At 34.0% G+C, this 15,477-nt stretch overlaps 1 protein-coding gene across 9 annotated transcripts in view; it reads right to left on the reverse strand.

Annotated features, from left to right (window-relative positions):
* Positions 1-3,406: 3,406 nt before the first annotated feature.
* The window catches only part of LOC118243055 (sodium channel protein type 2 subunit alpha), a 55,454-nt gene continuing 43,383 nt past the window's right edge, over positions 3,407-15,477 (reverse strand). For all 9 annotated transcript variants that reach the window (XM_050711528.1, XM_050711525.1, XM_050711523.1 and 6 more), the window contains exons 21-26: positions 11,445-11,726; positions 9,726-9,779; positions 8,372-8,509; positions 7,177-7,281; positions 5,876-6,146; positions 3,407-4,602 (exon numbers count right to left, since the gene is read on the reverse strand). In XM_050711528.1, the coding sequence (XP_050567485.1) occupies positions 3,407-4,602; positions 5,876-6,146; positions 7,177-7,281; positions 8,372-8,509; positions 9,726-9,779; positions 11,445-11,726 (2,046 nt within the window). The remainder of the gene's footprint in view (positions 4,603-5,875; positions 6,147-7,176; positions 7,282-8,371; positions 8,510-9,725; positions 9,780-11,444; positions 11,727-15,477) is intronic.

Raw genomic sequence — 15,477 nt, forward strand, 5'->3', positions numbered from 1 at the left:
GAGATTTTGCCTAGCTTTTAATTTGTTCAAGATGGTACTTGAAATTTACAACAGAGAAAATTTCTTTTTAAAAATAGCACTCAAATGTGACTGCAACCTAAAAATTTGGCTCCCCTACTTTCAGTGTTGCACATACTATTTTTTTTAAGTCCATGTCTTATAGGATCACAGACAACTGCGAGAGTGTAAATGAACTCTTGCTCATTTTAATACATTGAGAGGATAGTCATATCTTGTAATTAAATATATATATAATGACAATTTATTGTCGCTCCATTTTACAGAAAACTGCTTTGTTTCTGTATAGGAAGCACAGGAAGCTTTTCTAGGAGAGAATAAATACTTTGATACAAGGCATTTTCCCAACATACATCCAGACATCTCATAAGGGATTCCATAAAGTTGAGATTCAATTAGGAAATCTGCATGACAAGACTGACACAAGAAATACTTGTATTCTTTCCCCCAAAATGCAAATTTTTTCTCAGTTCCACTGCCACCACACTTGCAATGCCTGTTCTACACCTGTCTTCTGCATTCTCATACCAGCACTTCCACAGGTATGTGCACAACACTTAGTGCATATGCCAGCTCCTTGGCAGTGAAAAGCACTGTGTATAAATTCACCATAGAAAATTAGTATTATTGTGTTTTGAAATTATAATTGCGTTTGGCACCCTAAGATTTTTATATATTTTTTTTTTAAGTTATGAATTTGATGCTTTAATAAAAGTTCCAGCAAAGTTTCTGCTGGCTTCCACACCCTCATGCCTTAAAGTAAAATAATAAATTATAAATATTTTAAAAATTATGTAGAAAACAAAATTTTCCTTACAACACACACACATACACAAAGTTTGATTTCTAAAGTAAAATATCATTGAAATTATACATACTGTTCTGTAGCCTTGGTAGCCAGTTTCTTTAACATCTGATTTTCTAGTTGCCTTAGAATACCTGACATGGAAAATGGGTTTAGGTATCGTGTACATAAATGTTATCCTACTCTAGAATAGTTTTTAGTAGGATTAATAACCTGATGAGAGTAAATGCAAATCGTAATAAAGATCTTCCTCAAAGCATACAGCTTCAACATTTGACCTTTCACAATTCTATTATTGAGTTTTAGTCACTATTCCCAACTTCTAATATTTTATATATTCACATTTTATTGTCATAGCACCTCTTGAGAGCCAATAATTTTTAGTGATGAAAACAAAGACAGAACAATTGAATACAATAAAAAATGAAATCTTTATTCTTTTGGCTCAACTGTAATGTGGTTTACTGGTCTTTATGGTAATAGCATTTTCCTGCATGCAGTTCACTGACACACAAGTCAATATTTTTTGTAAAAGGAGGAGTCAACATCAAATTTTTGCTTGTGTAAGAAACACAAAATGTCCTGATGTGATCAATTATACAAGTTTGCTATTTAATCCCTGTGGGAAAAAAAAAGAAGGAAAAAAACCATCGTGGATCCCATATTATATTTAGAACAGTTCTAGTGCAGCATGAATCAACAAGAATAAGAATAGTCTATGTAAACAAACACTGGTAAAGATTTCATGAATAAAAAGACTACCTTGAAACTTCTGATGCAGGCAGTGCTAGAATTTTAAACAAATCTTCCCCACCACATTTCAATTACAAGTTATATCTATTTGGAAGCAAGTGCATTTTGGACTCAGTTTGAAACGTATTTCACATTAAAATGTGTGCAAAAATACAGTACTAATAAAAAAGCAGAAACCTAAAGCTACCCCATTCTCTCCTTTGTTTCTTATTTTGTGAAGTTCTTGAATTAAAAAGTGCTATGGATAGAAAGTAATAAAAGTGACAGTGACATCAACCTGAAGATAATTCTCATTTCTTATTTTATGTACAAAACGCTGAAAAATAAAATAAAATGATATTTTTACAATATTTATATTTTCTTAGAAAATTCTATCCATGTATTTTCAACAGATTGAGCAGTTTGCAACAAATCCTGTACAGTCTGACTATACACCGTACAGTATTCACTTAAAATTTTAGAATGCAAAGCAAGAAGCTCTTCAATAGCTGCAAACTATTGCTTGATGTCATGAAAGAATGATGACTGATTGAACAATTTGTTTCACTTAACCACTGAGATATGGCTTCCCATATTAGACTTTTAACAGTGGAAGGAGTAAAATTACAGCAGCAAAGGCAAGATAAACATGCATCAGTGATAGCTTCCAAACTATCTATAATGGTACAGAATACTTTATATTAGCTGTTAAAAGCTTGCAAACTACACTTATTGTGGTACATATTTGATGCAATAAATATTGTGCACAGGTCATTATTTGTTTGCTCAAACATGCACCACAGGATAAAATAACTATTTACATAGACGGTACTTTTTTAATCAACACATACGATGTCAACCTTGCTGAGAGCAGAAGATGGCTAAACGATACTGCAGGGTGAAGCAGAACAACTTCATAATCCTTAAGTTTTGTGGTGTTTTTTTTTGTTTGTTTGTTTTGGTAAATTAAATTTCCCAAGTTCAGGTAAGCTGTTTTCCACAGAAGAATACTTAAAAATGGACTTCATGTCCCTATCTCAATTTTTTATGCAGAGTTCATTCAACTACAGTTAAATGACTTATGAAAAAATAAAACATCTGTTCTATTATTGTAGACTCTATGGGACTTTACAGGCACATTAAAATTTGTCTGCATGAGATACTAGATGGATACTGTTATTAAGCACCTCAAAATATAGAGCCACCCTGAAACATGGAAGTAGTCAGACTCTGCTGCTTTGTGCGACGTCATGTTTTTCCATGCATGAACTACAAGTGCAGCATGCCTTCATGCAAATCACTTCTGTCTGTACATTATAGAGAATCCGAGAGTAGAACACCTGGTTCTCATAACCCCTTCCCCAACATAAAACCCATTTACAAAAATAGTCACATATAATAGTAAACAACCTGTGAATTAAAAAATGATAAGTTCACCAACACTGATTTTTGTAAAAATATGGCAAATGTGGCTGTTGAAATGCAAACAGTGGATACAATTTTTATACTAAGTGTTTCATGTTAAACACAGAGATTCATAGGTTTGCACCTTTTTTTTTTTTTAACCGATCCCTACAGTCTGATTGGCCATTTTATCTTCTCTTCAGCAGTGTCAGCTGGTAATAAAAACAACAACCTCCTGTCAAGATGTTACCCTGTTTTACAGAGTTGCAGTTTGATGACGAGGGGTCACTGTCTTGTTATAGGCACTGACCTTTTATATATATATATATAATTATATATATATTTATATATGTAAAAACTGTCAGTTTGGCATGTACCTCCTACAGGAGTCCTGTTGACACAAATACATACTTTCTCAGGCTGTAAACAGTTTATCACAGAATTCTGTTACTTTTTACTTTCCCTGCTGTCTTTACCTTTATCTTCTTTTTCTGATTTGTCTTTTTCATATTTATCCTTGTCTGGCTTTGTTACACTGTCATAGGATGGTGGGGAGGTTGTGGACGGGGTCATATCTGTTTTCTCTGGAGTGGAGTTCTCATTTAGTTTATCCATAATCATATCTTCTTTTGTGGGCAGATCATCTTCATCTTTACCTTTATCCTGATTAAATATACATGAAACTTTTTTGACTTTTTGCCTTAAAAGGTGACGCCTGAAAGCACGTTGAATAACAACAGCAGATACCTCCTCCTGTTTCCGTTTTAATGTGGTTGTGATTGGTTCATAGGAGACTTTAGATGGATTGGCTGCCATAAAACGATCTTCCATCTGGATTCTGAGGGCATCCATCTCCCCACTTTCCCCCAGGACACGCTTTGTGAAAGCAAACAAGATGTCAAGGCAGTGAATTCTGTCACCGCTTACCATGGGCAGATCCATTGCAATAAGCTGGACTTTGTTTGGTTTTGCTATGAGAAGAGGAGGATCTAACGAAGCTGCAAAATCTGATAGTTTACTGAACTCTATGAATTGTGTTGCATCTGGATCAAACTTCTCCCAGACTTCATAGAACATCTCAAAGTCATCCTCGCTCAGAGGCTCAGCACTTTCTTCAGTAGCAACACTGAAGTTCTCCAGAATCACAGCAATGTACATGTTCACCACTACCAGAAAGGATATGATGATGTAGCTGACAAAGAAGAAAATCCCAACGGAAGGGTTGCCGCAGTCGCCTTTAACAGAGCTCCCCGGATGATCTTTATGAGGGTCACAGTCCGGCTCCCCACTGTTCAGAATTGGGGCTAACAAACCATCCCAGCCAGCAGATGTGGTGATTTGAAATAGGCAGATCATGCTGTTGCCAAATGTTTCAAAGTTGAACATGTCATCAATCCCAACCTCCCTCTTAACGTAGGCAAAGTTGGACATGCCAAATATCGCATAGATAAACATGACCAGGAACAGCAGCAGACCAATGTTGAACAAAGCAGGAAGAGACATCATCAAAGCAAAGAGCAGAGTGCGGATTCCCTTAGCGCCTTTAATGAGACGCAGGATTCGACCTATTCTGGCAAGTCGGATGACTCGGAACAAAGTGGGGGACACAAAATATTTCTCAATCATCTCAGCTAAGAACATACCTGTTGAAAAACAAGTTAAATTAGTAAATAATATTATTACATTTAATACCTTAAAACCTTAGCTGCTGCTAAAGGTTTATCCTACAAACATTGTAGAATGTTAAGAAGAATAGGAAAATTGCAGAGTCTTCAGAAATTCAGCTTCTGGCCAATCAGTTGTTTTTGCAAAACCTTTAGCATCCATTATGCTAGTGAAATCCATAAATCCCAACAGAAAATCTGAAGTAATTTGCAGGATAAGGAAGAACTGTGTCAATGACATTTCTAAGCATTAACTGTATAAATGCATACGCAAACAGACACAAAATGGCAATCTTTTTTAGGACAAACTGGTAACTATTGTATGTAGAGTTGCAAATGGTGAGATCAGAATAGCTTTCTGTTTAACAAAAATAATGCCAGTTAATATGAAAGATCATATTTATAGCAGTATTCAAATGATGTAATCAAGTTATGGTATTCATATAAAGTAAGTTCAAAGAGAACTGTAACTTAGTCACATTTGAAATAATGTGATCACTAGTAATAATGACACAGCAATTCCAAACATATATAAGCTGATAATATAAGGGCTTCCTAGAACCCATTGAAGAGCATTATATCATGGGCCTTAGTGAAGCAGGAAAATAATAAATATATTCTATTTCCATACAAAATGACAAAATGACAAATTAAAGTTCTGACAATTAAAATAGAACAACTTTTGCTGAAGTTCTTTCAGGCTTTCTGCTCTAGATAAAGAAAAGGTTAGTAGAACCATATATTTATTACAATGTCTGCTTCAGTTCTGCTTCTTCATTTGCTCACATTAGGTCTGGTGTAAAACCTCTCAGGATCAAATGAAACTCTGCAGGAAGCTCAGGATTTTACATTGCTGTCTGAGTTGCTTGCATGCTAGCCTACCCAGAGTCCCACACAGATTTCACTTTTGGATTGAAGGAATCTGTTTTCTCCTGCAACTGCCACTGTTATTTTGTATCAGAATTGCCTTTCATTTATTGATTTCTTTCCATGCTGAGGAATTTCTACTGAATTCAGCATAAGGGTCTAATTTCAACCAATGTAAAAGTAAGAGTGTATGAAACACACGGATAAAAATTTCTTATTTTAATGTTCAGTTATTTTTTGGGTAGTAAGATATCAGAAGACAGAAAAACAGGAGTCAGAGTTTCTAATCACAATGATGAACCCAAATGCAAACAGACTTTACATTCCAAAATTAATTTTCAGTTTCCCCAGAATTAGCCATTTCATGAAAATTAATTGTTCTTACCTACTATGGAGAGAATGACAACCACGAAATCAAAAATATTCCAGCCTATAGTAAAGTAGTAATGGCGAAGTGAAATCAATTTCAGGACACATTCTCCAGTGAAAAGTACGATAAACACCAGGTTAATCCAATATAAAATGTTTTCCATGTCTTCACTCTGATCATCTGTTTCTACCATCATTGTGACCATGTTAAGGCAGATAAGTATCATTATACTGATATCAAATGCTTGTTTTGTTACAAAATCAAAGACCATGCCTTGGAATTTGTTCTGCAGGAAAAAAATAAGATTCATTACGATAAGCATTGGGTAAAATTTCTTTTTTCAATTGCTACAGATTAACTAAATCTAGTATGAAGGGGATTTTTTGTCTTCTATGAAGTCTTCAACTTGTATGAATTTTCCAGTTTGTACATGTAAACACAAATCAAATAGAAATGCAATTACTATGTTTATAAGCATTAAAGGGAAGATTTCAAAATATGCATGGTGCATTTTTTAAAATTGCAAAGGTGACTTTGCCATCTCAAACCAGCTCACTGTAAGCTTCGGTCACACAGACTACTGATTGAATACTTAACTTGACAAAATTTGAAAAAAACAAAGGCAAGGTGGTATGGTAAAGAGGCTGAGAGTTAATAGTGCTTCAATTGTCAGAAAACTTCGTGAAACTTACAGAGTTTTCAAGCACAGAGTTCAGTGCTCTTCATGCCACCAAAATAACCTTTAAAACAATGTCTTGCATTTTTCAGCTATGGAGAACTTACTGATAGCTGAGTGGGCCACTTAGCAGGTTCCACAATCCAAAGTGGAACTGCGGAGCTGGCATCACTGCCCCAGACGAACCCTGCTCTGTAGCACCAGGGGAGAGCAGGAGGACAAACCATTGTATGGATTGTGCAACAGGAATGTGAGAGGCAAAAGGATTTTTTTTTCAGGCAATGATACGGTAACTTGCCCCCAGTTTCAGAGTCTTACTTGATGACTGAAAAAGCCTGTGCCCTAAGGCACGTAGCTTGACAAATACACTGTCATGGTTGATTGTTTTAGTCAAATCAGTATTTTGAAAAAATGCCACATAAAATGTCATTGCCACCAGCAGAGAGAAAATGAGGGGGAAAAAAGGAAAGAGAAGAGAGAGTCCTTCATGTTTAGAATGCAAAAGACAAATAATTTTTATTTCAGATGAATAAGCCTTTTCTTATATCACTTGTATTTTTAGCTTACAACTTAATTCAGCCTAAGGCATAACTGAAACATTTTTTAAATAGATGTAAAAAGACAAGACTTTTATTCTTACTGCTGGTCGTGGTATAGGCTTTTGTGGTTTCTTTGAACCCAACTTTTTCATTGCATTGTAGTATTTCTTCTGTTCTTCTGTCATAAAAATATCTTGACCTCCAAAGTAAAGCAAAGAGAGAAAAACTGGTTACAATCACATATTTCCATTGGTTACTTATAAACAGGAATACAGAATAGTAATAATCACTCTTGTTCACATTCTCATCTGTGTGAAAAATTAGGGCAGACATGGAAATCCTGTTCTATCAGTTTATATCAATTATAAGTATATGGGTAACAAAATAAATGTTTTACATATTCCACTCTCGATATTTAGGATATTTTTTGAAAGGCTCTTGAACTTCAAATGTTTGTGGTAGATATCTGGTTTCCACTGGGGAGTTACAGAGGATGGGAGCCTTCAGGAAGGAGAGGTGCTTTTTCTCTGAATTCCTAAATTTCATCAGACACAAGCTAATAAAACATTCCAATCCCCTTCTCTTGTTTCTCCTCTCAGGCAAATTTTGGCAAAATTTCAGAGTTGACATCTGTGATACCAAAGGAGAATAAGCAGTTGGTCATATAACCATATTTCACAACCTCTTCCTCTCCCTACACTGAGGCAGGACTTGAAGCAGGAGATCCTAGAACCGCTACATGGAATTAGCAGGGAAAAAAAAAAAAAAAAGCAGATTTCTCTCCATCTCAACCAATTTCATCACGTGTTCAACAGCACTTCAACCAGTCAATAACATTTTGTCTTCCAGTTACTTTAGTTAAGTTCAACTGCTGAAACACTGATACCTTTTGAGGCAGTGTTGATAAAATATGATGACTAAAGAGCGTACGAATAAAGATACTACAATATTAGCTCTGAGACATGACAATAATGTAGCTAAGAGTTTTTATAGCTATGTTTAGCTATTTCAATGTTTAGCCTTCTTATGATCTTGTTAGACTCCAGACCCATATCTACATCTTTACACAGATGACATTGAGTATTTCACTAACTGTGGACAGACTTGTGGTGTCACTTGTCTGTCAAAACACTAATCAAGTGAAATTGTACTGCTTTAATAATTTAATGTATTTAATATGTAAAGCACGTTAATTTATCATAAAATAGAAGAAAAAAAAAAGGAGAAAGTCATTGTGAGTGGACCAAAAAGATGGATTTTTTGGCTTTCATTTCTGAATAATGATGAAGTACTTATCTTCTTTTTCTGCTGGTTGAAATTGTCTATGATGACACCAATGAAAAGGTTCAAGGTAAAGAATGATCCAAAGATGATAAAGATGACAAAGTAAAGATACATGTACAGGTTATCTTCATATTTAGGCTGATCCAAAACCTGCAAAAAGGCATAGACACTAAGCCTTAGTTTAACTGTGGACACAGAACCATATAGCTGCTTAAAAGAATGTAGGGCTCTGCCACTCTGATCTTCGCTTCTTATGGTCAAGTTCCCATGTAGCCATCCCACTGATCTGCAATTTATGACATAACATTCTTGACAAAGGACTTTGCTATTGAACTTGCTATTTCATTTTTTAGAATAAATAAATTTCATTTTTAGAACAAATATTGAAGCCACAATTGGTTTAATTTAATATACCACTCTCTGTCTCAGTCTATAGATAACCAGAAACACCAGTGCTACCAACACTTAGTAAGCTGTCCTGGATTTCAGTATTTGTAGCATGAACTGTCATTTTTGAAAAACTTCTTTTATTGTTTTATTACTCACTGCTTTGTCTGAGTTTCCCTGCAACCTATCCTTGTTTTTACCAGAGTTTTAACTCAAAGGATACATTGGTCAGGTTACAGCACATGTTCTTTGTAGCTTAATGGGCCTAAGTAGGCTAAAGAGAAGAATCCAAACAATGTTTAAAGTGTATTTTCTTGGTACAGCTATGCACATTTATTATACTACACCAGGCCTCCTGCTGTGACTATAGCTTACAAAAAAGTTGGGGCTTTACCAGTATAGTTTATTCAGTTGTCTACTTAGAGCTAGAGCACAACTAGCACCAAGAGTGCAAGGGAAGACAAAAGGATACGAAAATGCACCCGTCAAATTAAGAATAGGAACTGTGTCCTGAGGAAAGGAGCCAGGCTGCCTGCTGAGCATAGTGAATGTCTCAACTTCAATAAAATAAAATAAAAATAAAATAAAATAAAATAAAATAAAATAAATAAAAAATCAGAGGTACAAACCATCATCTCTAACCTGTGTATCAGTACCAGTCTCCAAATTTAAGTAATACCTCAATATACATATAATGAGAGGAGGAAAAAGCATTTCATGGCAATAATTCAGTCTGCTGTACAACTTGAGGAATTTTGGTCCAACTGTACCATAGAGAACAAGGAATCATTTAGGACTGCTCCTCTGCTTTCTTCATGTCTTGTATTTTTCTTATGGTTTCCATTTTCACTAACTATAAAACTGTAATAACTCCTTGTTCTCTCATTTTTACTGTTATTTATGAAAGATGTTAAAATTATGTTCTTAACTCTTAGAGCTCACACAGTCAAAACAGATGGAGTTACGGGAGTATACTCACATTGCGAGAATCCACAGCTGCATACATGATATCCATCCATCCTTTAAATGTAGCCTATAAACAGAACACTGGTGTTTATCGCACACTTATCCAGGAAAATGAGTTGTCAGAAACATTTAAGAGCTGAGGACTAAGTATCTTAAACATCATATCTAAGTATCATAAAAATCAGCACATTGTAATATTAATAGGCATATTTTGCCTTATATTTTATGTTTTATTCATATATGAGGATCACAAGCAACTTCTAATATCTGACTCTAAAGGACAAAACATCTATTAAATTAAGAACTTTAAGTTCTTATGAGTAATGCCCAAAATAAAAGTTAGTTTCTGTCTATGAGAAAAGAAAGTGTACTTGATATAGATTCAACACAGCTAGTGTGAATTAGATTTGAATTGCTTACATTTTTTGTGATAGTCAGTATAGCCTCTATACTTTGTATTGTTTCTGTGGAGTCGTAGATTTATCCACACTTAGAGCTATTACCAGCTTTTGGCTCTAACGCATAACACTTTTCAACAGTCGCAGTGATACTCCACAGTTTTTGAGCAAGAGTTCAAGTTTATTTACCTTTATAACTCACAGGAATTAACTGCACTCTGGTCCAGGAATTTCTAATTTCTCCATGCCCATGACAACAGATTTGTCACAATTAACTAACACTAATTAGAAATGATACATACATGAAGAACTAGCTTATCATTTATGAGCAAATACCTCCTTAAAATACACAGTCTTGTGGAAGTTAGCACAGGTGATCCCAACTCAAAAGGACATATCATAGCCCTAAAAGTCAGAAGGATAAGGGAAATATCTCCAGTTTGAATTCTCAGGACTCTTAGAATCACTGGCAAAGAAAGAAAAAGTATCTTGGATGTGGGAAGCATGTTTGCACATAGTGGTTTTAAGCGAGAATCTTGTGAAATATATTAAGGAATTGACTAATATACAAGTTAAATTCTAGAAGAGTTTTGTAAAGTGGAATATAAATATCAATAAAAATATGGAATCTCCCAAAGTAAAAGATTTGATCTCAGCTGTGGGAATTCCGAAAGCACCAAACCTCCCCAGGTGCCCCAGAAAGTTCATCTCTTTTGAAATAAACTCTTAAATTGAGCTCTTTCCAGCTTCACATGAATCCCATACTGTTGATATTCACCTGCTTGATTTCTTTCCAGAGTTCATTTTTGCTTTTTATTTGGCTTATTGGTATATTATTTTGACTGCTTATTTTTCACAATTTTCCTGCTTACCAAACTTGACTTCCAACAAGTAGAAGCATAAAAATATACTATAATCAGCTGAACTGAGATGCAAGACTGATATATATTTGAAGAAAGGTTAAAAAATGCACCTTATATATTTTAAACATCCATTTCTGCATACACATGTCCCTTAGACATATATATATATACCCCAAAATATATGTATATATTTTTAAAACACATACTCCACAGTTTATTTAAGGATTTTTATAAGAATCCCAAACAAAGAAGCGAGGAAAAAGATTTCTAAATGAAAGAAACAGAAATAACTTTGACTGCTACAAGTAAACAACAGATATAAAAAGAGAAAAAAAGAGGAAGAGGAAGAGGAAGAGGAAGAGGAAGAGGAAGAGGAAGAGAACGAGAACGAGAATGAGAAGAACAAGAAGGAGAACAAGAAGGAGAACGAGAAGGAAAACGAGAAGGAGAAATTAAGGAGCGGTGTCTTACCACTTGAAGCAGAGAAAGATAACCAAGGCCTACATTATCAAAGTTAACCTTCACATTCTTCCATCTGGCAGTTTCATTGTTTTTTATGAGTTCTTCACATTGGCTGTAATTGTTGATTTGGCTGATGTCAAATCTCTCATCAGTCGTAGTGTTAACACAGTAATAAAATTTTCCAGCAAATAGATTTACTCCCATGATACTGAAGATCAGCCAGAATATAAGGCAAACAAGAAGCACATTCATAATGGATGGAATGGCTCCTAAGAGGGCATTCACAACCACCTAGTGTACAAATGAAACAAAAGAGACAGTATAAGAACACAAGCACCACTATCTTCATCAGACTTCCTTAAATGTAACACCTTGTTATAATTCTGTATTAAACTGTATTATACTTTTTGGATTGTAACAAGTAAGAAGAAAGATAAAATGTCAACATAATTAGAGGAAAAAACATAGTAGTACTAGGAAAAGATGTAGCAAATGGTAGCTTGAAATAATGGAAAGAAGAACAGATAAAATGGAACTCTAAAAAATAAGAGCATTAAATATTTTTAAAATATTTACTTAATGTATGTCTGCAGAACAGTAGCTGTAATATTTCTGATGACTGCATCAAGCACAAAAATCTTTTTTGCTATTAAGTGTTTACTGGATAAACATTCCAAATCAATATTATTGAGCAATTTTTTAATTGAAAGTAATTAGAGACTTCTTTTAAATAAAAGAAAACTATGGGATGTCTCCATGTTCATTTGGATGGCTATATATAAAAGCAGAAAACCAGACGTGTTCAAAGCAGGAAAATAGCTGACTATGTGAACACAGAAAAGCTGGTAGCGTTCATGTAAGCAGCAATTAAGACTTGAAGAAGGGGGAGACTTAATTTAATTTCCCAATGAATTTTGGGAAAAATAAAGCTTCAGGAAAGAAAAGTATGAAAAAGAGTTAATGTATGATGACGAATGACAATTAAAAGCATGCCAAAATCAAAAAGAAAAAAAAAAAGTTAGGTAGAAAGTAGGTCCATTATGAATGAGAATGATTTATTTAATGATGAAATTGATGAACTCCTAAATTAGTTAATTCTTATTTTGAATCTGTTTGTACATAAGTAATAATATAAATTATATAAATTCAATAACTATAGAACACCTCTGCCCATTTTTCCAAAACAACTGAACCATCTCCATAGAATCTAATGATGATTTTGTTTTAAAAAATTCACTTATATGATATAGGTACTCCAACAGATCTAGCATACTACACTGTTTCTATCTGTAAAATATTTTGGCATTATGTTTATATTTACATTTCATGGGTTCCATAGAATCAATTACTTGAAAAACTATTCATCTAAGTAGATCACTCTTCATTCATTGTCATTTTACATGACAGAAAATAAAACCTTTGAAGGCTACAGTAGGTATACACCATCATGTATACCATATAGTAAACAAGCTGAAGGAAAGGAGAAATACTTGCACTTTCAGGTCTCCATTCCTGTCAAAATAATATATCTTTGGGGTGATACATACTTCGGACAACATTAGAGATCCCACTTCAATGTATTTTTTGTTTTATTAAATTTAGAAGCTGGAACAAATTAGGTTCTATATAAATTGTTCTATAACTGCATAGAATGGTGGATGAACTCTCCCATGCTTCAAGCTGACCTGCGTGTTGTGCTTTTTTTTTTTTTTTTGCCACATACCTTAATCACATACTGTAATAAACATTGTTTCTAACAGAAAAATCTATTAGTTAAGAAAATATTCTTATTTAAAGGTATCTCAATTCTTCTAATAAAAATATAACTAGATTCCTTAGCTGTAATAATATTATTCAATCATTGAGATATGAAGTTATTGAAGTGAAGATATTTGTCTTCTAGTTTTCAGTCTTATTACACCTGAGAATTTTGTTCCTCTTTCTACTGCAGCTGCAGGTCGTTATGTTATTCTTTCTATAATTGTTGAATTTCTACAGTTGATTTACTTTCCCTGGTTTTAGTGTGCATCCCAAAGCTATAGCAGGATCAGCTTGAAACGTGAATCATTTGAAAATACTAAAAATGTAATGTTGACCATCATGGAAAACACCAATTGGTCACCTCCTGGCTTCCATTGGAAGTAGGGGTAGTACAAGAAAACAATGCATGTGAAAGAAGGGAAAGCATTAGAGAGAGATTAAACAGTGTCCTTTACTTGTTAAAAAGAAAAAGGTTGTATGTGCCTATCACTACATGGCAGTAAGTAATAACACTTGGGGCACGGCATAGCCAGATCACGTCTTAGCATAATTCTTAATTATATATCCACAAACTAGTTTCATGAAGTCTCATGTGCAAATTAAAGTTTACTTCCTTTAGCAATAGTTATGTAAGGAAGATATAGGAGAAACACGACATGTTTTCCACTGGGGGAATGCTTTCTATTAATTATTAGTTTGGGTAGGTACAACAAACCCTGATCCTAGGGTATCCAACAGTATGGAGGATTAAAAATTTAGATAGGTAGAATGGAATTTATTGCATTGCAAAGAAATACAAGGGTCACTGGAAGTAATTCTAAGTACCCATGCAAATATGTACACCATACTATATTGTCATATTTTCACTTCATGGATAACAAATACCAAAGAAACTACGTTTTTTTTTTTTTTAATTACGAAACTTCAATTTCCATATATCAGACCTTAAAATCTTATCGTAACTATTTTTTTCACCAACTTGAGCTACTGTATCTTTAGACATTAAGTCTGAAATTTCTTTAAAAAAACAAAAGATGTCTATATCCATAGAAATGTTATTCCAGTGGTTAATTGCCTAACAAAGATATCTCATTTTTATTCTGAAGTTATCTAATTTCATATACTACTTCTTCTTATGTCTTTTGCTAAGGTCATAAATCTCCTCATTATCTGTATGATTTACAGAGACATACAGTTAGCAGATCTGGATTAAAACAGTAGGTAAAGTTTACATCAACATGGAAGTTACAGGATTGAAAATTACCCATAAACCTTCATGAGAAAAAGTAATTTTTTTCTACCTTACTGCATTAAATTGCCACTTAAGAAATTTACTGCACAAAGTTTCGTTTTCATTTTTTTTTCCTAATTATTCTCATTAAAAAGTAACAGCTAGTGTGCTTTTAGCAAGATATTGATGATGTTTTAGACAGGCCTTATATTTGATATAAGCATTCCAAATTTTGATATTTGTCTCAGCATAGTTCTGAAGGTTTGTTTGTTTGTTTTTTTCTTTTAAGTGAGAAGAGGTGTCCTTTTTAGCCAATTTAAACACAGGAGACAATGAATTATAAAAGCTTTGCTTTCTCTGCAACTGTGAAAATACTTGTTTTTTCTTCAGATCAGAAGAGAAAAAAATACATGTAGTCACTTAGAACCCAGACATTCTAACTTATTCAAAAAATGCTGTAGGAAAAATATGTTATGTTGAGGAAACTATGAGAATTCATATTCTGATGAAGGGCTCTCTTTCCACACATATATAGCATCATATGGTCTTCAGAAATTCACCAAATTGTGGTTGATTTATAAATTTACTAATAAGCTTGTAAACTGGGGTGTCAAAGATCAGTGGTTGCAGTAGGGAGCTCACACAAGGATCTCTTTTAATTACAGCTACAGTTTATTTTTTCAGCTCATGTGCATTTGCTAATTAGACTAATAGCAATATGTCCCAAGTAGACAGATGGGCCCTGAAGGTACAAGTCACAAACATCTTCTGGCAGGAGCTAGAAATGTCTTCTACAGTAGTTGTTGACTACTGCCCATAAGAGAAACATTTCTAGAGCTTTCATGTCATAGCAGAATATGTAAGGTTTTTGTTCATTTCAGTGCACTAAAGAAGTGATTTAAACTAATCAATCTGACTTTGCACTGAAATAGAGAGCCCAGCTGGGCAAATCAGGGTCTCAGCTGTGGTAACTGATACAGTGATAACAGCTGTGGACAGTAACTTCTCAAATATATCCAACTCTCAGCAACAAAAAGTCTTCTCATATGT

Source organism: Cygnus atratus, chromosome 6, assembly GCF_013377495.2.
Source record: "Cygnus atratus isolate AKBS03 ecotype Queensland, Australia chromosome 6, CAtr_DNAZoo_HiC_assembly, whole genome shotgun sequence".
NCBI classification, from domain to species: domain Eukaryota; kingdom Metazoa; phylum Chordata; class Aves; order Anseriformes; family Anatidae; genus Cygnus; species Cygnus atratus.